General features: G+C 49.7%; 1 protein-coding gene across 1 annotated transcript; it reads left to right on the forward strand.

The window, feature by feature from the left end:
* Positions 1-7539: 7539 nt before the first annotated feature.
* On the forward strand, positions 7540-19156 carry COPS9 (COP9 signalosome subunit 9). Its single transcript, XM_075338662.1, has 3 exons — positions 7540-7655; positions 14127-14199; positions 19010-19156. The coding sequence occupies exons 1-3, from the start codon at positions 7593-7595 to the stop codon at positions 19045-19047; spliced, it is 174 nt and encodes a 57-aa protein (XP_075194777.1). The 5' UTR covers positions 7540-7592; the 3' UTR covers positions 19048-19156.
* Positions 19157-26956: the final 7800 nt, after the last annotated feature.

Below are 26956 nucleotides of genomic sequence, written 5' to 3' on the forward strand. Positions count from 1 at the left end.
CCAAACTTTGCATCGGGGCCCATCAAATTCTAGTTACGCCACTGGCTGGAAATAAGTTCTCCTGAGTCTGAGGTGCTGGTAATCTGCACTTGTTTTCATGTATCAGCACAGCTTCTGTCCTGCACAGACTGTAAATAACACTGCAAACAATATAAGGACAGCGAACAATAACAACATCAAAAAATAATGTTAATGACGATACCAATATAAAACAATAGGAATACTGCACAATATCTATATCCCTACTTCAATTCTAGGGGACGATCAGTAAAGAAAGCACACCCACAAAAGAGTATAAAAGGAAAGTATTCTATACTGTAAGTATACAATTGATAAAAAAAATTAAACTGTAATATCTAAATCATTTTTATTTTTTATTTAATAAATCAATAGTACACATGAAAATAGCAGCGTTGTAATTATCTAAGGCTACTTTCACACTTGCATTGGACGGGATCCGTAGCATTGCGTTGTGTGACGGATGCAACGGATGCGTTGCATATAGTGGCACAACGCAATGCTACGGATCGTACAAAACAACGGAAAGCTTTATTTTTTTTTTTTCCTTCTTTTTTACATTTTACCGGCAGCCGACTATTGTGAACGATCAGCTGATCGCTCTCAATAGCCGGCGGCCGAGCTCTCAGCTGAGCGCTATAACATGCCGGCGGCCGGGCGATCAGCTGAGCGCTATAACATGCCGGCGGCCGGGCGATCAGCTGAGTGCTATAACATGCCGGCGGCCGGGCGATCAGCTGAGCGCTATAACATGCCGGCGGCCGGGCGATCAGCTGAGTGCTATAACATGCCGGCGGCCGGGTGATCAGCTGAGCGCTATAACATGCCGGCGGCCGGGCGATCAGCTGAGCGCTATAAAACATGCCGGCGGCCGGGCGATCAGCTGCGCGCTATAACATGCCGGCGGCCGGGCGATCAGCTGAGCGCCTTGACATGCCGGCGGCGGCCGAGCTCTCAGCTGAGCGCTATAACATGCCGGTGGCCGGGCGATCAGCAGAGCGCCCTGACATGCCGGCGGCGGCCGAGCTCTCAGCTGAGCGCTATAACATGCCGGCGGCCGGGCGATCAGCTGAGCGTTCGGCCACCGAGAAATAAAATAAAGTTTGTGATTAAAAAAAAAAGAGAGCATGCGCAGTGAAAAATGTCTGATAAGGCTACTTTCACACTTGCGTTCAGCGGAGTCCGTCACTATGGAGAATAGCGCAGTCCGTTAACGCACTGCGCTATTCTCCATAGACTTGTATGGACAACGCACTGTAACGCAAGTGTCAGCGTTGCATCCGCTGGATGACGCAGCGTCGTTATTTTGACGCTGCGTCGGGCGGAATGAACGCTGCATGTAACCTTTTTTTGAGCAGCGGAAACCTTTATTTCTTCTTTCTCTGCCATAATTGATCAGTCATCAAAACTCTGGGGTCAAATCTGTAATCAGTGAAAACTTTGCCATTACTGAGATGAGAAATGGCAGTTGGTGCTGATAAGATTCAATGTAGAGTCTGCTAAACAGAATATCTGCACAACCCTCATATCATCTTTATCCCACAACCCCAAACAGTTCTTTATCACGTTTAACTCCTTCCTCGCCCACCACTGCCCCCTCCGACCTCCCTCATCGCTGCAGAAGACTTTGCTGCAAATTTCATAGATAAGATTGCGCAAACAAGACACCACAACCCCTTCATATAAAGACCATTGCTCTCCCCCATAACCTTCCTCCCACCATCACTGAAGGAGGGCTTACTCATTCTTCAGGTCAGTATGATTACAGTGATATCACATTTATATTTTTTTATGTAGTGTTTTTTATTTTTTTCTCTGATACAGCTCTATCATAGCTTGTTTTTGAAGGACAAGATGATGTTTTGAGCAGTACCATTTTTATGTACATCTGACTTTTTGATGGCATTTTATTCCACTTTTTTGGTCAGCTGTATGATGAAAAGACAGTTTTTACTACTTTTTTTGGTTTACGGTGCTCAATGAAGAGGTTAACTAGTATGACAGTTTTATAGATTGGGTTATTCTGGAAGCGGCGATACCAAATGTATGCATTTTTGTTTTTACTTAAATATATATTTCTTGTTATAATGTTGGAGTTTTTTTTGCTTTTTGCTTTAGTCACTAGATGGGACATTACAATGTATTAGTCTGATAGCAGGTATAGTGTACTGCAGTGCACCAGCATTCCAATACATTATACCTGTTAGTATTATTCTGACTATGCTCCCAGCATGGTCTAAGAGGCCACTGTAGCCCGGTAACCCAGAGAAATGATTGTGACCCCCGTGAACACGTCATGGGCATCCCAATCAGGTGGGAGAGGGAGAGTCTGCCACCCCCACGTCAGTAGCCGGGCTGTTCGGATCTGGATCCACGGTGGCTCGAGGGGCATCCGGACCCGTGGGTCGGGCGGCCACTCAATTAAAGGGGGTATTTCCAGGGGATTGAATATTTAAAGTTTGTGACGCCACCCGTGGTGTGTGGTAAGGTGGAGTACCCAGGGTGATGACGGGGGCAGCCAGGTTTGCGACCCTCCACGGATAGGGGGGATACCCTGGGACTCTGTGCAGGAGTTGGGAAGTGCCGTTGGGAGTGAAAGGGTCAATTGCGTACTCACTCAGTTCATAAAGCTATGGTACTTGGCAACTTTACTTGGTACTTTGGTAAACCAAAGTTCTGGACACCGCTGCTGCTGAGGGGAGCTAGTTTGGGCCCCGTCCTCGATAGTGTTGCCTGATAATCTGTGACCTTCTCCCTGGCACTTTGTTTACATCTTAGTTGGCCCCGGTAGCGTGAAACTAATCGGGTCCCGCTCCCCAGTGTGGCTAACTCTGGGAGCTTGCTCTCATGGTTCACGCTTGGGATTTTCTGGACCGTTTGTGCGGAAAGTCCTATCCCACTCGTTGCGCTAGTACCCCGATTCTGGAGCGGGTGGAGAGCGGATTTTGAAGGCTCCGTTCTCGTCAGGTTACCTGAAACTACTCCCTGACCTAGGGTCCACGAACCCCGTCATGCCCTGGTCCCAGCCCGGTGATGGTACAAAGCCGCCGGCTGTCCTCCTCGACAGATCCGTGCCCCTTGTCACGATCCCCTGCAACCGGGGGTCTAACTCCTACTAGGCCCAGGCCAACGTCTGCTACCTAGTACTTCCAAGGAGCCCGGCTCCTGACCTCCTCTCTCCTTCAACACTACACTGGCCTACTCCTGACCTCCCCTTACCAACCCCCCAAGTGGGCGACCCTATTCCACTCAGGCCGTCCACTGGTGTGTCTGGTGCAGAGTGTTCCTAGGATTTTGATTAGCTGGTTTTGGCAACACCACAAGTTGGGGACCCGTAACCAAGGAGGAGGTGGATATTGCACAGAAGGGCAGATTGCACAATACCCTGTGACGACCTGATAGGGGGAGAGCCAGACTAGCTGACCTCTAGCAATGAAAATCTCCTGAAGTGAAAACAAACATTGCAGGTAAACAACAGCACACAGTGTGAGGAGAGGCAGCACTGAAATCTGTTAACCCTTGCATCATGCTGCTCTCTGATTACATAGCAAAAACCTGCTGACAGATTTCCCTTTAATGTTGTAGGTCTCTGCATACCTCCCAACCGTCCCGGATACAGCGGGACAGTCCCTCTTCTGAGCCTTTGATCCCGGGTCCCGCCCGTGAGGCTGATTGTCCCGGGCTCCACCCACCCACTGTAGCCCCGCCTCGCTGTTTCTCCCTTCTATTCATTACAGAGCCGAGCGCGCACCTTGAAACTTCTGTGACTGCTGCTGAGGTATGAATCACCCCCTGCAGCAGAGCGACCCCCCCCCTGCAGCAGAGCCTCCCCCCCTGCACCAGAGCCGACCCCCCCCCTCCCCCAGAGCGACCCCCCCCCTGCACCAGAGCCGACCCCCCCCTCCCCCAGAGCGACCCCCCCCCTGCACCAGAGCCGACCCCCCCCCTCCCCCAGAGCGACCCCCCCCTGCAGCAGAGCCGACCCCCCCCTGCACCAGAGCCGACCCCCCCCCTGCACCAGAGCCGACCCCCCTCCCCCAGAGTGGACATCCCCAGTCCCGGAGCCTGCGTTTCTCTGCAGCTGTTCTCTGATTCCCCGTGTGTGGCTTCTCACTGCTGCAGATACAGGGGAATCAGGAAGCTGAGGAGACCGTGCAATCAGCACTTCTCTCTCCTGCAGATAGCACTGGCCAGTAATAACCTATGCAGAGTGACATCTGCAGGCTTCTATTAGCTTACCGATCAGTGGTCTCCTGCCTGTGGAGCTGCTGGGTCCTAGCTTCCCAACAGCTTCAGCTCTGCTTTATCCTGGCTCCTCTACCAGTTAAAGGGAACCTGTCAGCAGAAATTTCACAATAAAAGTAAAAGATTCCCCTCTGCAGCTCCTGGGCTGTTTCTAGAAAGGTTCCTATTGTTATTGTGCCCCCTTTGAGACCTACAAAAATACTTTATAAAGTCTTACCTTTTTGTATGCAAATGTGTTTTTATGGTCACGGGGGCGGGCTGTCTGGCGTCCGTTATTCCCCCTCCTGCCGCTTTACGCAGTCCCCCATTGCTCATTTACATACACAAGGACGCCTTCCTCATGTAACTGTCCTCCCGAAGTTTTGCGCATGTGAATGCTTTTTCAGGTGATTGCGCAGGCGCGAGATTATGGGCGGCGCTGTGATTGTCATCAGCAGCGTTATCCAAGTACCCGCCCATAATCTCGTGCCCGCACTTCTCCCTCTGACTCCACCGTTATGCGCACGAGCTGGCCATATGAACCATGTTACCTATTACCGCTTGCACGAGATTATGGGCGGGTACTTGGATGACTTTGCTGATGACAATCACAGCGCCGCCCATAATCTCGCGCCCACGGTAATAGGTAACATGGTTCATATGGACAGTGCTTGCGCATAACGGTGGAGGCAGAGTGAGAAGCGTGGGCACGAGATTATGGGTGGGTACTTGGATGACGCTGCTGATGACAATCACAGCGCCGCCCATAATCTCGCGCCTGCGCAATCACCTCAAAAGCGTTCACACTTTGCACAGTGCTCAGTCCCGCGAGAGTGGCACTGGGCATGCACAAAACTTCAGGAGGACAGTTACATGAGGAAGGCGTCCTCATGTATGGAAATGAGCAATGGGGGACGGCGTACAGCGGCAGGAGGGGGAATAACGGACGCCAGACAGCCCGCCCCCGTGACCATAAAAACAGATTTGCATACAAAAAGGTAAGACTTCATAAAGTATTTTTTTAGGTCTCAATGGGGGCACAATAGCAACAGGAACCTTTCCAGAATGCAGCCCAGGAGCTGCAGAGGGGAATATTTTATTTTTTTTGCTAAATTTCTGGTGACAGGTTCCCTTTAAAGGGAACCTATCAGGTGCAATATGCACTCAGAGCCAGGAGCAGTTCTGGGTGTATATTGCTATTCCCTCCCTAACTGTCCCTGTATACACTAGCATAGATAAAGGCATCTATAGAAAAAGTATTTTTAAAGAGCTTATATCTTATGCTAATTAGCGCAGGGACTAGTCCCAAGGGCGTTACTTCACTTGGCTAGTCGGCTCACATAGCGTGTTAGTACTCACACAGGGGCGTAATAACATGCTAACATGCTATGCGAGCCGACTAGCCAAGTGAAGTAACGCCCTTGTGACTAGTCCCCGCGCTCATTAGCATAAGATATAAGATCTTTAAAAATATTTGTTCTTGATCTCTTTATCTATGCTAGTGTATACAGGGACGGTTAGGCAGGGATTAGCAATATACATCCAGAACTGCTCCTGGCTCTGAGTGCATATTGCACCTGACAGGTTCACTTTAAAGGGAACCTGTCACCAGATTTGGGGCCTATAAGCTGCGGCCACCACCAGCGGGATCTTATGTACACATTCTAACATGCTGCATACCTCCCAACCGTCCCGGATACAGCGGGACTTTCACGCTTTACGTTGTTTGTCCCGTTGCCACGGGCGGGATGGCCGGCTCCCGGGCTCCGCCCACCCACTCTCTCTCCGCCTCCCTGCTTTTCCCTCCTACCATCCTAGTAGACGTGGCATAGAGAGGAGCGCTGCCTGTGCTGCTGCTGGTACAGTAAACGAATCTCCCCAGCGCTGATTTCCCTCCCTCCCCCCTCACCCCCGGCCGGAGCCTGTCTGTGCGGTCGGCCGGCCGCCTGTCTGTGCGGTCGGCCGGCCGCCTGTCTGTGCGGTCGGGCCGCCACCTGTCTGTGCGGGCGCCCCCCTGCCGCCTGTCTGTGCGGTCGGCCGGCCGCCTGTCTGTGCGGTCGGGCCGCCACCTGTCTGTGCGGGCGCCCCCCTGCCGCCTGTCTGTGCGGGCGCCCCCCTGCCGCCTGTCTGTGCGGGCGCCCCCCTGCCGCCTGTCTGTGCGGGCGCCCCCCTGCCGCCTGTCTGTGCGGGCGCCCCCCTGCCGCCTGTCTGTGCGGGCGACGCCCGTCGCCTGTCTGTGAAGGCGACCGGCTGCCTCTCTGTTCGGGCCGCCTCTTTGTGCGGTCGGCCCGCGCCTCTCTGTGCGGCGGCCCGCCACCTGTCTGTGCGGGCGCCCCCCCGCTGCCTGTCTGTGCGGGCGGCCCGCCGCCTCATTGTGCGGGCGGCCCGCCGCCTCTCTGTGCGGGCGGCTGGCCGCCTCACTGTGCGGGCGACCGGCCGGCTCACTGTTGCTGCCTGCGTGTCCGTGCTGGAGGCCCGCCGGCTGCCTGCGTGTCCGTGCTGGAGGCCCGCCGGCTGCCTGCGTGTCCGTGCTGGAGGCCCGCCGGCTGCCTGCGTGTCCGTGCTGGAGGCCCGCCGGCTGCCTGCGTGTCCGTGCTGGAGGCCCGCCGGCTGCCTGTGCGTGTCCATGCTGAATGGGTGTGGATGGGGAGTGGATATGGGCGTGACTGTGTAATGGGTGTGGTTAGGGGGCGTGGCCTAAAAATTTGCCGCGGCGCGCTATGCGCGCCGCAAACTTTGTCCCTCTTTTCCTTCTTTAAAAGTTGGGAGGTATGGGTCTCTGGGTGACTCTCCCCTCCCACCCTGGGATACAGCTCCAGTGATTTTTGGCACTAGTGATATTCTTGTGTTCTGCCCTGCAGTCGATCAGTGGCTACTGATTGACTGCAGCGCTCAAACTGCACAGCATAACAATGCCATGTGAGGGCTGGCAGAGGCACCGCCGCCATCTCTGGACCAGGGTCAGCGAGTACGGAGCTGTTTTTATATATTTCACATATTGTACATGTGAGTCTGCACATTGCAGGAGTTGCTGTCCATGTAGTGGCGCCCCCTTTAGGGAGTACTGCTCACTAACTTTTGAGGGGTGACACTATCGAGGGTAACATCCCTCTGGTAGCCGGGAATCACACGGCCAGGGAGCTCCTCTGCGCCTGCGTCAACGTCTGCCCCTCACCTGCTCTCCCGCGCTGCACACATGCCCCGCCCCTAGAAGACGTCACGGCAACAGTGCCCAATCCAACCTCAGCTGTAATCCCGAGGAATCCACGCCCACAAATCACCCGGAAGTGGGGCAAGGAGTGTTTCCTAAAGCCGGAAATACGTCATACGCTCGTGTTTACCTCTTGAAGATGAAGCCGGCCGTGGATGAGATGTTCCCGGAGGGGGCCGGTCCGTACGTGGACCTGGATGAGGTGAGTGTCCGGCGTGGGCAGGGTGCTGTGGGCTGGGAGTGAGCGGGCACTCAGCGGGGTCTCCTGGGGAGAATTCTAGCCCCGTTCCCTAATATGGAGTGATATTTCGCCGCTGGTTACTTATGGACAGTGATAAGAAATCCCCGGAGGCTGCGGGAGCCGCGGTCACGTGTTCCTGCACAGATGGAGCCGGGCTGGCGGATGTCTGTGCTCTTGATACAATATCGGGTTCTTTCCTTATTGCATTTTTTTTGGTGGGTGAAAAGACACCACGTCTGATCGGCAGCAGCGGTCTCTAGGTTTCTCTTTACTGTACAGGTGGCAATAATTCTATACCAATTGTCTTTATTTAGTCCCTGTAGGAGCCTTGTGATCGCTGCATCGCCTGTGCAGTCCCCAACCCCCTCCCCGGAGCTCTGTAGGGGCAGACACCAGCACTGCACTGCATGGGCTGCTCTGTGCTGTAGTGTAATAGTGATCACCCCTATATTCCAAGAGCCATAACTTTTTTTTCTTCAAATTTTCCATCAATATAGCCATATGAGGATTTGTTTTTTTTCTTTTGCAGAATATAATAATAATATTTATTCCTTTTATATAGCGCTTCACATGCATCAGCAACACTGTCCCCATTGGGGCTCACAATCTAGGTTCCCTCTCTGTATGTTTTTGGAGTGTGGGAGGAAACCGGAGAACCCGGAGGAAACCCACGCAAACACGGGGAGAACATACAAACTCCTTGCAGGTGTTGTCCTTGGTGGGATTTGAACCCAGGACCCCAGCACTGCAAGACTGCAGTGCTAACCACTGAGCCACCATACAGCGCTAACCACTGAGCCACTGTTTTAAACAACACTATGCATTCTGCCCCATATTTTACTTGGAAACTGGTGAAAAATTCTAGTTGTGAAATTGCCAAAGTGCTATACCATGATTATATTTTTACATTCTTTTTTTTTTTTTATTGATTTTATTAGTCCCCTTAGGGAGCATTATGTCTGCTCTGTCCGATCGCTTCTGCTGATCAGAGAGATGATTCGGCAGAAATACTGTTCTCCTGTGAATGCTGGCGCTCTGCCGACATTCACAGGAAAGGAGTCATGACCTCGACAGGAATTATCAGCTGACCCTCGGCTGTCACGGCAACACCATGGCGCCCCACAATCATGGTCACATTGCCACCGACTGGCGCAATCACCTGTAGCGTGTGTTATATCGTGCTGTCACAGTTTGACAGCGCAATCTAACTAGTTAACAGGCGCGGGTTCACCTTTCAACAAGACAATGACCCAAAGCATACTTCTAAAGTAACACTCGAGTGGTTTTAGAGGAAATGTGTAAATATATTGAAGTGGCCTAGTCACAGCTCAGACCTTAATCCAATTGAGAATCTGTGGTCAGACATGAAGTACACAAGAGGAAACCATCCAACTTGAAGGCGTTGGAGCCGTTAAGCCTTGAATGGGCAAAAATCACAGTGGAAAGATCATAGAAACTTATCCAAAGTGATTTGCAGCTGTAATTGCTGCAAAAGGCAGCTCTACAAAGTACTGACTTTAGGAGTTGAATAGTTATGCACACTGAGATTATCAGTTATTTTATCCTATTTGTTTGTTTCACAATAAGAAAAAGAAATGTTCATAGTTAAGTATGTTCTTTATTTGAACTGATGCAAACCCTAAGGTAACAGAACATGAACAATTCCAAAGGTTGTGAATACTTTTGCAATGCACATAAGTGTGTAAATCTGTTGCTCTTCAGTATCCCTAAGGAACCTTATTTCTTGGAATGTCAGGTAGCACATTATCTTTAACCCCTTAAGGACGAAGCTAGTTTTGTACTTAATGCCCAGGCCATTTTTTGCAATTTTGACCAGTGTCACTTTATAAGGTTATAACTCTGGAACGCTTCAATGGATCCCAGTGATTCTGAGATTGTTTTTTCGTGACATATTGGGCTTCATGTTAGAGGTAAATTTAGGATGATATTTTTTTTATTTTATTTGTGAAAAATCTGAAATTTGACAAAAAAATTAAAAATTTTGCAAGTTTCAAACTTTTAATTTTTATGCCTATAAACCGGAGAGTTATGTCACACAAAATAGTTAATAAATAACATTTCCCACTTGTCTACTTTAGATCAGCGCAATTTTTGAAACAAAATTTTTTGGGGTTAGGAAGTTAGAAGGGTTCAAAGTTCATCAGCAATTTCCCATTTTTTTCAACAAAATTTACAAAACCATTTTTTTAGGGACCACATCACATTTGATGTGACTTTGAGAGGCCTGGGTGACAGAAAATACCCAAAAGTGACACCATTCTAAAACCTGCACCCCTCAAGGTACTCAAAACCACATTCAAGAAGTTTATTAACCCTTCAGGTGCTTCACAGGAACTAAAGTAATGTGGAATAAAAAAAAAATAAAAATTAACATTTTACCTAAAAATGTTACTTTAGCACTAATTTTCTTACTTTTTCAAGATGTAACACCAAAAATTGGACCTCACACTTTGTTACCCACTTTCTTATGAGCGCGCCAATACCCCACATGTAGTCAGAAACCTTTGTTTGGGTAAATGGGAGGGCTCGGAATGAAAGGAGCAATATTTTGAATTTTGGAAAGCAAAGTTGGCTGAAACAGATTGCGGGCACCATGTTGCTTTTACAGATCCCCTAAGGTACCTAAACAGCAGGAACCCCCCTCAAGTGACCCCATTTTGGAAACTAGACCCCTTAAGGCTTCTATCGAGGGGTATACTGAGCATTTTGGACCCACAGGTACTTCACAGATTTTGATAACGTTACTTTGTCATATTGAAAATTGTAATTTTTTTCTCAAAAATGTTGCTTTAGCATCAATTCTCTCACTTTTTCAAGAGGTAATTCCAAAAATTTGACCCAAATGTTTGTTACCCACTTTTTTATGAGCGCGGTGATACCTCACATGTGGTCTGAAACCTTTGTTTGGACAAATGGGAGGGCTTGGAACGAAAGGAGCAATATTTGAATTTTGGAAAGGAAATTTGGCTGAAAAAGATTGCGGGCACCATGTTGCATTTGGAGGACCCCTAAGGTACGTAAACAGCAAAAAACCACCACAAGTGACCCCATATTGGAAACAAGGCCTCTCAAGGAATTTATCTAGATGTTTTGTGAGTACCCTGAACCCCCAGGTGCTTCACAGAAGTTTATAACGTTGAGCCATGAAAATAAAAAAATAAAATTTTACCACAAAATTGTTACTTCAACCAGGTAGCTTTTTTTTTCACAAGGGTAACAGGAAAAAAATCACCATGAAATGTATTCTGCAATTTCTCCTGAGTTTGGTGATATCTTATATGTGGTGGAAATCAACTGTTTGGGCACACGGCAGGTCTTGGAAGGGAAGGAGTGCAATTTGACTGAACATTTGGCTGGAATAATTAGTGGACGCTATGTCGCATTTGGAAAGCCCCTAAAGTGCCTAAACAGTGGAGGCCCCCCACAAGTGACCCCACTCTGGAATCAAGAAACCTCAAGGCTTTTATCTAGGTGTATATTGAGCATTTTGAATCCACGAATACTTCACAGAATTTGATAAGCTTAGGTTGCCATATTGAACATTTTCATTTTTTTCACAAAAATGTTTCTTTAGCATCAGATTTCTCACTTTTTCAAGAGGCAACAACAAAACGTGGACCCCACAGGTTGTTATCCAATTTCTTGTGAGCGCAGGGATACCCCATATGTGGCCAAAAACCTCTGTTTGGATAAATGGAAGGGCTTGGAATGGAAGGAGCACCATTTGAATTTTGGAAAAGTTGAAATAAATTGCGCGCACCATGTCACATTACTGGGCCTCTTGGTTACCTATACATTAGAAACCCCCCACAAGTGACTCCATTTTGGAAACTGGACCCCTCAAGGATTTTATTCAGGAGTATAGTAAGCATTTTGAATCCACAGGTACTTCACAAAAATGTTGCTGTAGCAACAAATTTCTCACTTTTAGGCTATGTGGCCATGATCCAGCAACACGGCGTCCAGTACACAGTGTCAGCCTTCCTGCAGAGATGTGAGTGTTGTCCACGGGAGAACGCAGCTGCCCATGCCCACGATTTGGGTTCAGGCTGCTGTGGACTTTAGTTCTATGCTACCTGCAGAGCACACTCATCTCCGCAGCATAAATTGACATGCTGAGGCTCGGGAAGCTGCGCCACAGGTCGGTTTATGCTGCGGAGAAAAGAAGCACAGTGGGCACGGGATTTCTAAAAATCCTTCCACTGTGCTTCTACTGCACAACGCTACCAGATGTGTAATGTCACCTGGCATCAAGCCCAGCAATTAGTTATGTCACAGCGTCTATTTGATACCAGACATAACTAATTGACAGTAATAATAAAAAAAAATTGACAACAAAAAAAAAATTTATTTGAAAAAACACTCCCCAAAAACATTCCCTCTTTGGCCAATTTATTGAAAAGAAAAAAAAAAAAATCAAGTCCCTGCTGTAATCAATTGTGAAAGTCCCGCGGCGATTCTGGACCTTCTAGAATATGGGGGGCACGTTCAGGGAACGTATCCCCCATTTTCTAGGAGTGCAGACCATCCATTTGAGGAGAGTGGGTGCAAGGAATTTGCACCCACCCTCCCCGGGTCACAGCTGCAGACTCTGTGCAAGCAGCAGCAGCAGCCAGCGTCTAAGTCACAGACACAGGAAGCTGAGAGCCACGCTCTGCACGTGTGACCGGCGTGCACTGTGAAGGAGGAGGGGGCCGCAGGGGATCAGAGCTGACAGGTACGGGGGACACCGGGGAACACCGGGGTGGGGATAGGGGGTGACTTGGCAGGGCCTGGGGAGCAGGTTTCTGTCGTATGTGTCATAGCACATGCGACAGAAACCATAGGAAAGGGGGAAATGCGGCCGGCGCGCTGCTGTGCGCGCCGGTATGTGCAGCACCATGTTAGATTTTCGGGAGGAAGGGGGGGTGGGGGGACACTTTAGCGACATCGCGATCACTGCAGGTCCTATGCTCTGTGTTTGGGGAGTATGATTACGGGGTGCCCGCTGTGTCCTGCAGTATCTGTAACTTGTTTAGCTGCACGGACACTTCATTATTGATCCGCGACTAGGGCTTACTTTCAGGGGAGGGCTTATATTTAAGCCTTGCTCCGAAAATGCTGAAAATCCCTGCTAGGGCTTATTTTTGGGGGAGGTCTTATTTTTGGAAAAACATGGTAGGGTCACTTGTAGGGGGTTTCTACTATGTTGGAACTGATCTAAGGTTTTCCTGGTATGTGAATTGTATGTGTTTGCATATGTGAGTTGTGTAGAGTGCCTGAGGTTGGTTACTGCCATGCGCCCCCAGTCATAAGTCATCAGCTGCCGGCTAATCTAAAATGAACATTCACTGCTCCCCACACCTGTAATCCGCCCTCTTCTTGGTGCTGTCATGAGTGACAGTAAATAACTCAAGTTTTTCACCAAGGCCGGGGCCACACGGGGATTACTGCGATCCCCTCGCATGACTTCCTGCTCGCGCTGGCAGTACAGCAGAGCCGAGTATCATGCGAATGTCCCTGCAACTGAGGTCCAATCGTGGCAGACCTCAGCTGCGGGGGGAGGGCGGCGCTGCGGAGGGGAGGGAGGGATTTCTCTCCCGCTCTCCTCTGTAACTGGCTATTGCCATTCTCGCACTGCACTCGCGGTACACTGGTGTTCGCGAGTGCAGTGCAATTTTTATTTATTTTTTTTTTCCCTCTCGCCCCATGCACTTGAATGGGTGCAAGAGAAAGAGTCTTGCATTGTACTGCATGCTGCCATTGTTTTCTCGGTCCGATTAGGGTTGAGAAAGTAATTGCTCATGTGCGCTGACACATAGGCTCCGAGTGGAATGCGTTTTTTTTTTTTTTTTTTATATCGCACTCCACTCGCATCGTTTTTCGCCCCGTGTAGCTTAGGCCTAACACTGATGCCGGTGCCTAGAGGTGGGCGGATGTGTTCTAGCACCGATCATATTTGGACTTTGTTTCAGGCAATTTCATTTGCCAAAACATTGAAATCGCTACGATTGGCAGTTCAGAATTGACTTGCCAATCGTGTGTGTGTGTGTGTGTGTGTGTGTGTGTGTGTGCTCGCGCGCAAAACTTCCCGCAAAACTTCCCCATCCCACCCGTGGCAACAAATTCTGGTGCCCTGCTGTATCAGATTCAGCAGGCAGACCCTGTGTCCGGTTGATTGCCATAACATACCTATATGTCATCAGTTGAGAAACCCTATCCATGACATATAGGTGCATCAAATGTGAAGGGGTTAATCTTTTTGGATGATCACTTGCCTGCTTGTTAAATACTGATGCTCCCACAATCTGGGCATCTTATAACCTGCATTAAAAAATAGCTGTACCCAAAGCCTGAAATTCTTTACATAATAATAGAGAAATGTACATTGTTAATAATGGTAACCTGGACCTGTGACCATTTCTACTCCAGGCTGGAGGAAGCACAGGACTTCTGATGGACCTTGCTGCCAATGAGAAGGCCGTACACCTAGACTACTTCAATGGTGAGTTCTCTACACAGTACAGACCATTACACATCGCTGATTACCGATATTCGTATGTCTGTCCTCTTTGTATATACAGTGGTACCTTGCTTAACGAGAACAATCCGTTCTGGGACTGTGCTTGTTAATCAAGCTACTCGTTCAGCAGAGCAAGATTTCCTATAGGAAATCATTGCAATGCAGACGATCCGTTCCACAACTTCTAAAATGTCCCATCCTGGTCCCCTATTCTATCATTCCACACGCGCGCACACACGCGCAAGCGCGAACGCACACGCGCACACAAGCACACACGCGCAAACGCACACACACAAACACACACAAACATGCAAACGCACGCACACACAAACGCAAGCACTCGCAAACGCGCACACACACACACGCACATATTATATGCTCACCTTACCTTCCGTTCCATCGCCGGTCTCCTGGGACTTGCTGTTCTCTGGTACGGGGCCGGGCTGTGTAACGCGTTACCATAACGACGAGGCAGGAAGTTCCCGGCCAGAGCGCTGATGTCAAAGGCAGAGCCGCTTGCCTCTGATTGGCCAGCGCTCTGCCTTTCATTAGCGATGACAGGAAATTCCTCCCTCGTCGCTATGGATGCAGATACACAGCGTGGACTGGAGCGCAGCGGCGCACTACAGCACCCAGGAGGCCAGCGATGAAACGAAAGGTACACATATTATGTTATATTATATGCTCACCTTACCTTCTGTTCCATCGCCGGCCTCCTGGGTCTTGTAGTTCGCCGCGAGGACGTCGCGATGTACCCGGGAACTACAAGAACCATGAGGCCGGCGGTGCAACGGAAGGTAAGGTGAGCATGATACTGTATGTGTGTGCGCGTGTGTGTTTCTGTATACATGTGTGTGTTTGTGTGGACTGCAAGTGCGGGTCAGAGTGTGGAGGATGGACGAAACCGGAAGTGTGTGCGGTGAAAATTTCGCTCGTACAGCAAAGCTTTCTCGTAAAGCGGGTTACAAATTTACAGAAAGCTTTGCTTAAGCGAAATTCTCGTTAAGAGGGTTACTCGTTGACCTACGTTCCCATCATGAGTTTTTGATGTTGCATATTTTATTCAGCATTTCTGCTTCTTTTGGATACATTTAGCTGCAGTTTTTGTTTCTTGTTGATATGACCTGTTTTAAATAAAGCTGATTTTGGTTTTAAAACTTCCTGGTATTTAACTTTCACAATCTGCAAATCTGAACATAAAGCTCACCTATCTGCAGGCGAAATTGACGTGTTGTAGATTTGAAACGCGCACTGCAGGTCAGATTACACTGAGAAATAAAAAAAAAAAGCACAGTGGGCCGGAGATTTCTCTAAATCCCGTCCACTTTTCTGGAACTGAGATGCTTTTTTTTTTTTTTTTTTTTTTTTTTTTTCACAATGAAAATATGTAGCATCAAGACCTCACCAAAAACCCTTCCTGGGAACTTACAGGGGTGGTTCACCCATATTTCTTATTGTCTACATCGATATTATATTGAGAAACATTGTTTCTCTCAAATACTTTGTGTTGGCAATACTGCCTGTGAGAGGCGCTATTGCAGACCGCTGTTCCCCGCTCCGGTGACGTCAAGTGCCGCACACCTCACATCCGTGCAGCCGGCTGCAGTCTTCCTGACTCGCTGAGCTGTGAGCGGTGTTTCACCGGTGTTACAGCCCACCTGCTCTCTCCTCCCTCATAGCAGAACGCTGCAAGCAGGAGACGCGCTGTGCTGTGAGGGAGGAGGGTGCAAGGAGCAGATGGGCTGTGACAAGTGGTGAAACATCGCCCACAGCTCAATGAGTCAGGAAGATTGCAGCCGGCTGCACGGATGTGAGGTGTGCGGCACTTGACGTGACATCACTGGAGCGGGGAACAGCGGTCTGCAATAGCGCCTCTCACAAGCACTATTGCCAACTCAAGGTATTTGAGAGAAACATTGTTTCTCAATATAATATCGATCTAGACAATAAAAAAAATATGGGTGAACCACCCTTTTAAGCTTTAAGCACCACCCATTGGTTTTTCTTTTTCTTTTTTTTTTTTTCTTCAGCACTGGAGTGGTGCTTAAAGTATATCTGGGCCTTGGAAAAAAAAAAAATGTGACTAAGCACTAACAGGCAGTTAGTTGCCACCTACCTGCCTGTTGTGTTGGTGCTGTTCTTTGCTGGCAAAGAGCAAGCACAGACCGCTCTTGCCCGCGATTTAGCAGCTTCCGCTGATGTCCTGTCTACAGAGTGGTGGCCTCTCCTCCGCTCTGATCTGTACCCGGGTGTCACTACCAAAGTCATGCTGATTGACATGTAAGTCCCCCAGATAGGCAGCAGAGAGCCGGATGTCAATCAGCATGGCATACACTGTCCAACTTTGGCTACAGAGCAGAGCAGAAAAGAAGCCTCCGCTCTGTTAACAAGGTAATTGTATCACCAGCAGCAGCGGTCTCTGACCGCTCTCAACTACCTGCCCGTTAGTGCTTGGGCACGTTTTTTTTTTTTTTTTTTTTTTTTTTTAGTCGCAGAATAAGTCCTCTGCCCCCCGTATTACACTTATTGTCTGGCGTTTTCATCTGTCGCTCTGGTCCTGCGGTGCCATCTTGTGCCCGTAACTTCTGACTGGCAGGATCTCAGAAGTTAAAGGGAACCTGTCATCAGAAATTTCGCCCAAAAGCTAAAAGCTTCCCCCTCTGCAGCTCCTGGGCTGCATTCTAGGAAGGTCCCTGTTATTATTGTGCCCCATGTGAGACCAAAATAAAGCCTTTATAAAGTTCTACCTTTTTGTATGCAGCTTCTGTAAATCCGTCCCGGGGGCGGGCTCTCTGCCGTCCGTTATTCTGCCCCCTGGTCCTGTATGCCGCCCCCATCGCTCCTTTCCATATCTGATGCACCGCCCACTGCTCCAGCCATCCCCACGCATGCCCAGTGCCAGTCTCACAGGACTGAGCAGTGTGACCGCTGGTGACGTGTGCGCAGGCAAGTGATTATGGACGGGACTGTGACTGTTATCAGCAAGTACCCGGCCATAATCTCGTGAGCGCGCAAACCTCACCAGCGGTCCCACTGTGCTCAGTGTAGATGCTAGACTGTATGGGCTGCTTCCAGGGATGACGTCCCTTTGTCATGTGATAGTATTTCGAACACGCCCCTATCACATGACAAAGGGACGTCATCCCTGGAAGCAGCCCATACAGTCTAGCATCTACACTGAGCTCAGTGTGAATGCTGGAGAGGTTTGCGCGCTCACGAGATTATGGCCGGGTACTTGCTGATAACAGTCACAGTCCCGTCCATAATCACTTGCCTGCGCACACGTCACCAGCGGTCACACTGCTCAGTCCTGTGAGACTGGCACTGGGCATGCGCGGGGATGGCTGGAGCAGTGGGCGGTGCATCAGCTATGGAAAGGAGCGATGGGGGGCGGCATACAGGACCAGGGGGCAGAATAACGGACGGCAGAGAGCCCGCCCCCGTGACGGATTTACAGAAGCTGCATACAAAAAGGTAGAACTTTATAAAGTCTTTATTTTGGTCTCACATGGGGCACAATAATAACAGGGACCTTCCTAGAATGCAGCCCAGGAGCTGCAGAGGGGGAAGCTTTTAGCTTTTGGGCGAAATTTCTGATGACAGGTTCCCTTTAAGTCGCAGGCTTCCAGTCCATCTCTAAGCCAAAACGAGGCTCTCATACAGATGTATTGATTTATAACCTCCGGCGCGGTCCATGAAACACTAGAGCTGATGACAGGTCACAAATCGTCGTAAACCAATCGGAGGGGCAGTGATAACAGATGTAGACTGCGGCAGGTGAGTATATGACAGGGGACTTAGATTTAAAGGACCACTCCAGCTGAGAAATTTAAAAAAACAAAACACGTGACTGCTGCTTTAAAGATACTATATGCAGTTATTAACTGTCCAGTAATTGTGTGTGTGTGTGTGTGTGTGTGTGTGTGTGTAAAAAAAAAAAAAAAAAAAAAAAAAGTCTTTGATATAAGTAAAGCGTATAAGGGTATGTGGCCACAATCAGGACCTGCTGCAGGTTCTGACTTTCCGGGCTGCGAGTCTCCTCCACAGGAGACCGCAGCTGCCCATGCCCATGATCTGAGCTCGGGCAGTTGCGGTCTCTCGCTGTGTTCTCCCTGCAGAGGACGCTTGCAACTCTGCAACAAACAATTGACATGTTGCGGCTCGGAAAGTCTAACTGCAGATCAGTGTTTGCTGTGGGAAAAACAAGCACAGTGGGCACGGGCTTTCTAGAACTTCCATCCACTGTGCTTGTACTGTACATCGCAGTGTTTTGGATGCAGCTGAAGCACTCTGCGTCCAAAACACTGTGAACACTGATTATGGGCACACAGCTTTATGCCGGGTTCCCACGATCAGATTAGCAGTGTTTTGGACGCAGCGGGATTTCACTGCATCGAAAACGTAAATTGATCTGCGGCGCGGCTTCCTGAACTGCAACGTGTCAATTTATGCTTGCGCGATGAGAGTGATCTCCACGTGGAGAACACGGCAAAAGTCCACAGAACTCTGAACGTGGGTACGGGCAGCTGCGTTTTCTTGCGGAGAACACTTGCGTTTCTGCAGGAGGGATGACACTGCGTCTAGGACGAGCGCAAGCCCTTAGGGTGAGCATTTTCCTTATGAATCAACCGAACTCCTGAACTGTCCAGTACATACCATAATATGTCTTCAGACTTTGCATAGGGATGAATGTGACGGGCGTCTCAGTAAGCGCAGGATGTTTCACTTCTCTGGATCTGTTATACATAATATTTGACTAAGCGATAATGTATTTTTTGTTTGTTTTCCACAGATTTTGGGGACCTGTTTGATGATGAAGACATCCAGTAATTATCCCCTGATCGCTCCTCCGTGCATATTGGTGCCAGACAGCACAATATAAATAAGAGACCTTGTGATTTAATTTATATTACCTGTGTAAATAAAGCTTATAAATCCATGACGTGATGTTGTCATTTCCAGCTGCAGTGTGTTTATATGGGGAGGCTGCCAGTGTCCTTGTATGAATACAGAGTTTATTAAAATTGTCACTAAATGATCACCCTGTACACCATTCAGAATAGGAAATATTCTTCACTGAACCAAATACCGTATTTCTCTAGTCCCTTCCACGACAGCATAGGAGGTTGTCTCTCCACGCCCTAATTGGGACAGGAAGTTCAAGAGGTTTAAAAGGACCCTCCCACCTCCCACAGCCAGTGTCTTTCCTGTCCCCATGGGGCATGGAGAGGTTTTGTTTTTCTCCTATGCTGTGGTGGCCGGCGAACTACAGTATATATTTTTTTTTTTTTTTTCTTTCTTCCCCTGTTACCTTAAGCCGGACAGCATCGGTCGGGCCTTCACCGCTCCTCCCTTGCTGTTCCCTCACGCTGTGGGGGACCGCTGCTCCAGCCTTCCGGATCCTCCTGAGGGGTGATGCAGGCTGTTGAGCTCCCCGGACGGCGTCCTCCCTGAGCCGCCGGCCGCTTCCCGCATGCACGCTGCCGGAGCGATCCGGAAGTGCTCCCGGGGGCGGGACTTCCGGTCTTGCGGACTTCCGGTCGAGCGCTTCCGGTTTGCGGAGGCAGCGTGGAGGCACGCCGACGGTGACACGGCCTGCCCAGGACCGGATGCGGGAGGCGGGGAACGTGCACCGTCACTGGGGGGGCAGGCCCTTTTGCATAAGGGCTGCCACGAAGACATCAGATCATGGTAAGCAACCGTGCTCCCTGTCATGTCTTCCGCTGCAGCTGCCTCTGCAGAACCCAGTGTGCCCCCTGCTACTGTGAGTATGGAGGGGAATGGTCCCTCGGACATAGGTCTCATCAGGTGATTTATGGCTCTATGGTCTGTGTTTTCTAGGAGGACAAGGCCACCAAGAAAACTGACAGGAATGAAAAATCAGAGAAGCCTGAGAAGTCAGAAAAAGCTGACAAGTCCGATAAGCCTGATAGACCTGACAGAGTGGAAAAAATTAAAAAATGTCCTATCTGTATAAAGAAACTCCCTGCAGTATGGGATAAAAAGCTTTGCCAGCAATGTACGGACCAGATTATTAGGGCCGAACAACCATCTCTGATAGATGAGTTGCGGTCCATGATGAAACAGGAGATTAGGGCTTCTCTGGCCTCCCTTCCTGTTCCTGGCCCTGCTCCTGGCCCTGCTCCTGACCCTGCTCCTGACCCTGCTCCTGGCCCTGCTCCTGGCCTTGCTCCTGGACCCTCTCCTCCAAAAAAGAGGAGACTCCAGTCGACCCCATCTGATCAGGAGGACGCTGATTCCACCTCTGAGGGTCCTGATGAAGGAATTCCATCTGGGGGGTCTGACCAGTCCTTTCTATTTCACTCAGAAGAGTTGGGGGATCTTATTGGGGCAGTTCGGAGCACTATGGGTTTAGAGGAAGTGCAGTCTCTTCCTTCAATCCAGGACGAAATGTTTGCTGGCCTGAAGTCAGTCAAACAGCTGGGATTCCCAGTTCATGCCAATGTTTTGGATATTGTCTCTCAGGAATGGGAATTTCCTGAGAGGCGGGTTCGGAGTGACCTTAGACGCCGGTTTCCTCTGGAACCTTCGGGACTACATTGGGAGGTCCCAAGAGTAGACGTTCAGGTGGCTAGGGTGGCTAAGCAAACGGCTCTTCCCTTTGAGGATACATCCCAACTGAAGGATCAGATGGATAGGAAGGTAGAGGGCCTGATGAAGCGGTCCTGGGAGGCTTCGTCTTCCTCTATTCAAGCCAACATTGCCTCCACCTGCGTATCCAGGTCCCTAATTAGGTGGTTGGATCAGTTGGAGGCTCATATTTCCCAAGGGACCCCTAGGGAGGAATTACTGGAATCCCTTCCCTTGCTTAGGAAGGCTACCTGTTTTCTGGCAGATACCTCGGTAGAATCTGTCCGCCTGGCAGCCAGGATCTCGGTGCTTTCTAACTCTGCCCGACGTGCCCTCTGGCTTAAGGCCTGGAGCGGAGACTCCACCTCCAAAATGAGGCTTTGTTCGCTTCCATTTAAAGGGGATTTAGTGTTTGGGCCTGCCCTGGATGATATCCTGGACAAGGCGACTGATCGTAAGGCCTTGCCCGATCCTAGACCTAACAGGAAGCGGTCCTTTCGTCCCTCGATGCCTCAGGCCTCCCAGCCCAGAGGGAAAGGGAAGGCAGGCAGGTGGAGCTATCCCAAAGGTAGAGGGAGAAACATCCTCATCCCTCCCCATCAGCAACGTCCTCAGCAGGACAAACAGTGACTCGGCCCGGGTAGGGGGAAGACTCTCAGCGTTTCTTCCCCAGTGGCAGTCCATAACCACTTGCCAATGGGTTCTGAAGATCATCGCGGAAGGTCTTCTCATAGAATTTCTTTCCCCCCCTCTTCCGGGTCTCCGAGTCACTGCGCTGGCGTCACCGGGTTCACAGGCTCTGTTGTACACAAAGATTATAGAGCTAGTGCACTCGGGGGTCGTTTCCCCAGTCCCGAGTCAGGAAGAAGGGGTAGGACACTACTCCCGTCTCTTCCTAGTCAAGAAACCATCCGGCGACGTCCGTATAATTATCAATTTAAAACATCTAAACCGTCGGGTCAGGTACCGGCGGTTCAAGATGGAGTCGGTGAAATCAGCTATTCCCCTGATAGGTCTACACCATCAGATGGCCTCTATAGATCTGAAAGACGCCTACTTCCATGTACCCGTCCATCCGAGACACCGGCAATACCTCAGGTTTGCGGTGCTTCACGGGGAGGAAGTACTTCATTTCCAATTGAATGTACTTCCCTTCGGGATCTCCTCAGCTCCAAGGATCTTTTCCAAGATCATGGCAGAGGTGGTCGCCTTCATAAGATTGCAGGGTATCTGTCTGGTTCCATATTTGGACGACTTTCTTCTCATGGCTCCATCTGCTCCAACCCTCCGGAGCCATGTGGAAAGGTCTTTGGGAATCCTTCGGTCTCTGGGATGGATTCCCAATCTCAAAAAATCACAGTTAACCCCCTCCTCCACTCGGCAGTTTCTCGGAGTGCTGCTGGACTCCGACAGACAGGCATCCTTTCTCCCAGAGGGCCACAGGATAGCTCTGTTAGCCAAAATTTCAAAGCTTCGCAGGCAGGCTCGCCCGACGCTTCGAGCGGCTATGTCAGCTCTGGGTTCCATGACATCCTGCATTCCTTCAGTCAGGTGGGCTCAGGCCCATTCTCGGTGTCTCCAGGATCATATCCTGGCACATTGGGACAGACTCCCGTCATCCCTAAACAGAAGGTTTCGCCTCTCGGAGTCCGTATCCTCATCCCTTCTCTGGTGGCTGAGTCCCGCCAACCTGCAGGTGGGGGTTGCCTGGACTCAGAAACCCCTGGTTACACTGACCACGGATGCCAGCCTACGTGGATGGGGGGCAATGGTGGCAAATTCCCCATTTCAGGGGGTCTGGAGTCCTTACGTCAGCTCCCAATCCTCCAACTACCGGGAGCTCAGGGCAGTCAGGGAAGCCCTCCTTGTGGCTCAGGACCTCGTCCGGGACTCTCACGTCCTGGTATATTCAGACAATGTCACAACAGTGGCACATCTCCGCCATCAGGGCAGTACACGCTCAGGCGCCCTGAATTCAGTATCCTCCCGAATCTTTCAATGGGCAGAACAATCTCTGCTCTCCCTTTCTGCGGTCCATCTGAAGGGCTCCCTCAATCTTCAGGCGGATTTCCTGAGTCGTCGGGATGTTCATCCAGGGGAATGGAGCCTGGATCAGGCAGTGTTCTGCTCTCTAGTGGCAAGGTGGGGTGCACCAGAGGTGGACCTCTTTGCCTCGGCAGGGAATCGCAAGGTCGCAACATATTTCTCCCTGAACCCAAGGGACGAGGCGTTAGGGGTAGACACTTTCTGCCACAGTTGGTCCTTTCGCCTCGCTTACGCGTTCCCCCCTCTTCCTCTTCTCGCACGGGCCCTGAGGAAGATCAGAGACGAGGGGGTCCCAACTATACTGGTAGCCCCTCTGTGGCCCCGGAGGAGTTGGTACAGCCTGGTCATGACGCTAGGAATCGACGGTCCAGTCCTCTTAGGTTCGGACCCCAGCTTACTGTCACAGGGTCCGATTTTCCATCCGGCTCCTCAGAAACTCAACTTGGCTGCCTGGCTTCTGAGGCCCGGGCACTGAAGGCCCAGGGGCTTTCTGACAAAGTTGTGGCTACGCTGCAGAAGAACCGTAAACCTGTGACTAATAGTATATACAACAAAATCTGGAAGAGATTTTCCTCCTGGTGTGGTTCTCGGCCTCCTGACCCTCTTCGGCCTAATATTGCGCAGATTCTGGACTTTCTCCAAAGTGGTTTAGACTTAGGTCTTAGGCCTAGCACCCTGAAAGTTCAGGTGTCAGCACTCAGTGCAGTTTTTGACACGGCTCTGGCAGATCATCGTTGGATCCGTCGGTTCTTTGTGTCCGCTAGTAGACTCTGTCCACGTCAGAGGGTCCTGACGCCTCGCTGGGATCTCAATGTGGTCCTTACAGGACTATCTCAGTCTCCGTTTGAACCTCTGTGCTCTTGTAACATTCGTTCCCTTTCTCACAAGACTGCTTTTCTTGTGGCTATTACATCTGCTCGCAGAGTCGGCGAACTTCAGGCTTTGTCTGTTAGGGAACCTTACCTGACCATCAGAGATGACAGCATTGTTTTTCAGCTGGACCCTTCCTTCCTTCCCAAGGTGGTTTCGGATTTTCACCGTTCGCAGTCCATCGTCCTGCCTTCCTTCTGTCAGAATCCTCGGACTCCGGGTGAGGAAGTGTTTCATTCTTTGGATGTCCGTCGGATAGTGCTGCACTACCTAAAGGTTACTGCTTCTTGGCGCCTTGATTCTAACCTGTTCATCCAGCCCTTTGGCCGCAATAAGGGCAAGAAGGTGGCTAAGAGTACAGTCGCCAACTGGATTGTGCGAGCAATTAGAGATGCATACCTCGCTCAGCATCTCTCTCCACCTACTGGATTCACGGCGCACTCCACCAGGGCTACCTCTGCCTCCTGGGCCGAACGGGCAGGGGCCTCCCCTGAGCAGATCTGCAAGGCGGCTACGTGGTCTTCGCTCCATACTTTCACGAAGCATTATCGTCTGGATCTGGATTCCAACAGGGATTTGGCCTTTGGCAGGAAAGTCCTGCAGGCTGTGGTCCCCCCCTAGGTATCAATTCTTTGGTATTCCTCCTATGCTGTCGTGGAAGGGACTAGAGAAATAAGAATTATTCTTACCGATAATTCGGTTTCTAGGACCTTCCACGACAGCAGGTAATTCCCTCCCCTATGTATTCATATATTCCTGAATGTGTAGTACTTCTCATATGCTATGGATTCTTTGTAAGACACTGGCTGTGGGAGGTGGGAGGGTCCTTTTAAACCTCTTGAACTTCCTGTCCCAATTAGGGCGTGGAGAGACAACCTCCTATGCTGTCGTGGAAGGTCCTAGAAACCGAATTATCGGTAAGAATAATTCTTATTTTTCGGACCATAAGACGCACTTTCCCCCCCCACCCCCCCAAAATGTTGGGGGAAAGTTGGGGGGTGTGTCTTATGGTCTGACTGTGGCTGCGGGGAATGAGGGTGCTGCGGTGGAGCGGGTCATCGGGGGCACAAGCAGGCTGTAGCAGCCTGCCGTGACCATGTGGGCCTGCTCATTTAAAATGCACGCCCATCCTCCCACCCATCTCTCAGTGGTGAAGTCGGCGCTGACAGGTGGGCGGGAGGATGGGCAGGGATTAACAGTCGGCCCGGATGATCACCCCTGGCAACTGCATCCTGGAGTGATCATGTGCGGCTGTATTCACTGCCCCCCGCGCATCATAATCAGTGCAGGGGGCAGTGAATGAGTACAGATTACTCACTGTTCCCCTGCAGCATCGCTCCGCCTCCCGTCTGTCCGGTCAGCTGACTTGCGTGACTAGTGGCGCGCGCACAGCGATGACGTCATCGCTGTGCGCACGTGTCCACACGCAGCCGCCGGCACAGACCACCGGAGGACATCACGATGCTGCAGGGGGACGGCTGCATTCAGCGGCGCTGCCGCTGACATAGACGTTAAGAGGAGCGGTGCTGCAGGGAGTGAGGTGAGGTGAGTATGAACATTTATTTTTTTTATGTGCCACAGGATGTGGCCATACACCAGGAGGAGAGCATATAGCAGGATAGGGGTATATTATGAGCAGCATGGGGAGTATATGAGCAGGATGAGGGTATATAATAATAATAATTAATTTTATTCATTTATATAGCGCTATTAATTCCACAGCACTGTACATACATTGGCAACACTGTCCCCATTGGGGCTCACAATCTAGAGTCCCTATCTGTATGTCTTTGGAGTGTGGGAGGAAACCGGAGAACCCGGAGGAAACCAACACAAACACGGGGAGAACATACAAACTCCTTGCAGATGGTGTCCTTGGTAGGATTTGAACCCGGGACCCCAGCGCTGCAAGACTGCAGTGCTAACCACTGAGCCACATAGCAAGCTGGAGAGTATATGAGCAGGCTGGGGAGTATATGAGCAGGACATTACCCCATAACATATGTCAGCAGCAGATCCTCGCCCCGTAAGTTTGTCATGACCACATTTTTTGCTTAAAATTTTATTTTCTTCCTCTAAAAAAAGGGTGCGTCTTATGGTCAGGTGCGTCTTATAGTCCGAAAAGTACGGTAAATAGGAACACTCCCTCTTCTGAAGGAGACTACATGGAGCATCACATTAGCTCTACTCCTGGGATTATGATGTAAGTGGGCATAATGTACACTACCCAGACCCCTCTAGCCGGTGTTCCAGATAAACTTATAGGGGTTTTCCTGCCAACAAAGTTCATTTTAAAGTTTATTTTAATCACTAGATCTTGGAATAGTAATAACTTCCAAAATTGAATGTATTCAAAAAAGAAAAAAAAATGTTCCTGTGCTGAGATCTTAAATTTATGCCCCTGCTATATACTGTGTAATGGCAGTGTCTGACCGTACAGTAACAAGGTCTGGTCATACCACATCTCCTGGGCCGGGGAAGACACAAAAATGTGTAAAGACATTACAGCACGGGATTGCAAATAGTTCATTCTTTGAAGTAAAGCTTAGTGGGAAAACCCCTTTTAAAGAGGTATTCCCATAATAAAATATACATTTCATACCTTAGTGGCATGCAGTGTCTGTCTTTTTGTTAGACTCTGAGGATTTCCCTGATGCTCCCCCCTCTTTCCCACCCCTCTTCTCCTGGCTTTTCCCGGGACTGCCTTTTCTTCCCTTTTTGTCTTCCTTTCTCTCTCGCACTTTTTGGATCTTTCTCCAAGGGTTATAGTAACCCCGTTTGTTAGAAAATGGATATCATGTCATGTTAGTTTGAATGGATAATTTGGTTACCAATAATTCCGCGTTTATTCGGGGACACCACCTGGCGACTGCTTTGCAGACTTCTATTTACTTCTTGCTAGGTGATAATTCCAGATTATCTGAATGTGTGTTTATGCACTTAATTTGCCTCCCTCTGTAACAGGTCGGTTAGACCTTGGTTTTCTACATGGTTCTGCCATTATGTAGTTTTTGTTAATTATAGTTTTCAACAACTTTAATAAAAAAATAGTTTGAACATAAAATATTCATTTCATTAAGCAGAACAGGTGTAAATAAATATTTTTGTGATTTACAGGTATTAAAAATGATGCTCCATTCAAAAAAATAACCACTTTCATCTTCTGGAATAGGCCCCCTGGGCTTATGTCAGTGAGCCTTATTTGTCCATAACATGGGCTACACTTGCATAG

This window comes from Anomaloglossus baeobatrachus, chromosome 3 (assembly GCF_048569485.1).
Source record: "Anomaloglossus baeobatrachus isolate aAnoBae1 chromosome 3, aAnoBae1.hap1, whole genome shotgun sequence".
Taxonomy (NCBI): Eukaryota; Metazoa; Chordata; class Amphibia; order Anura; family Aromobatidae; genus Anomaloglossus; species Anomaloglossus baeobatrachus.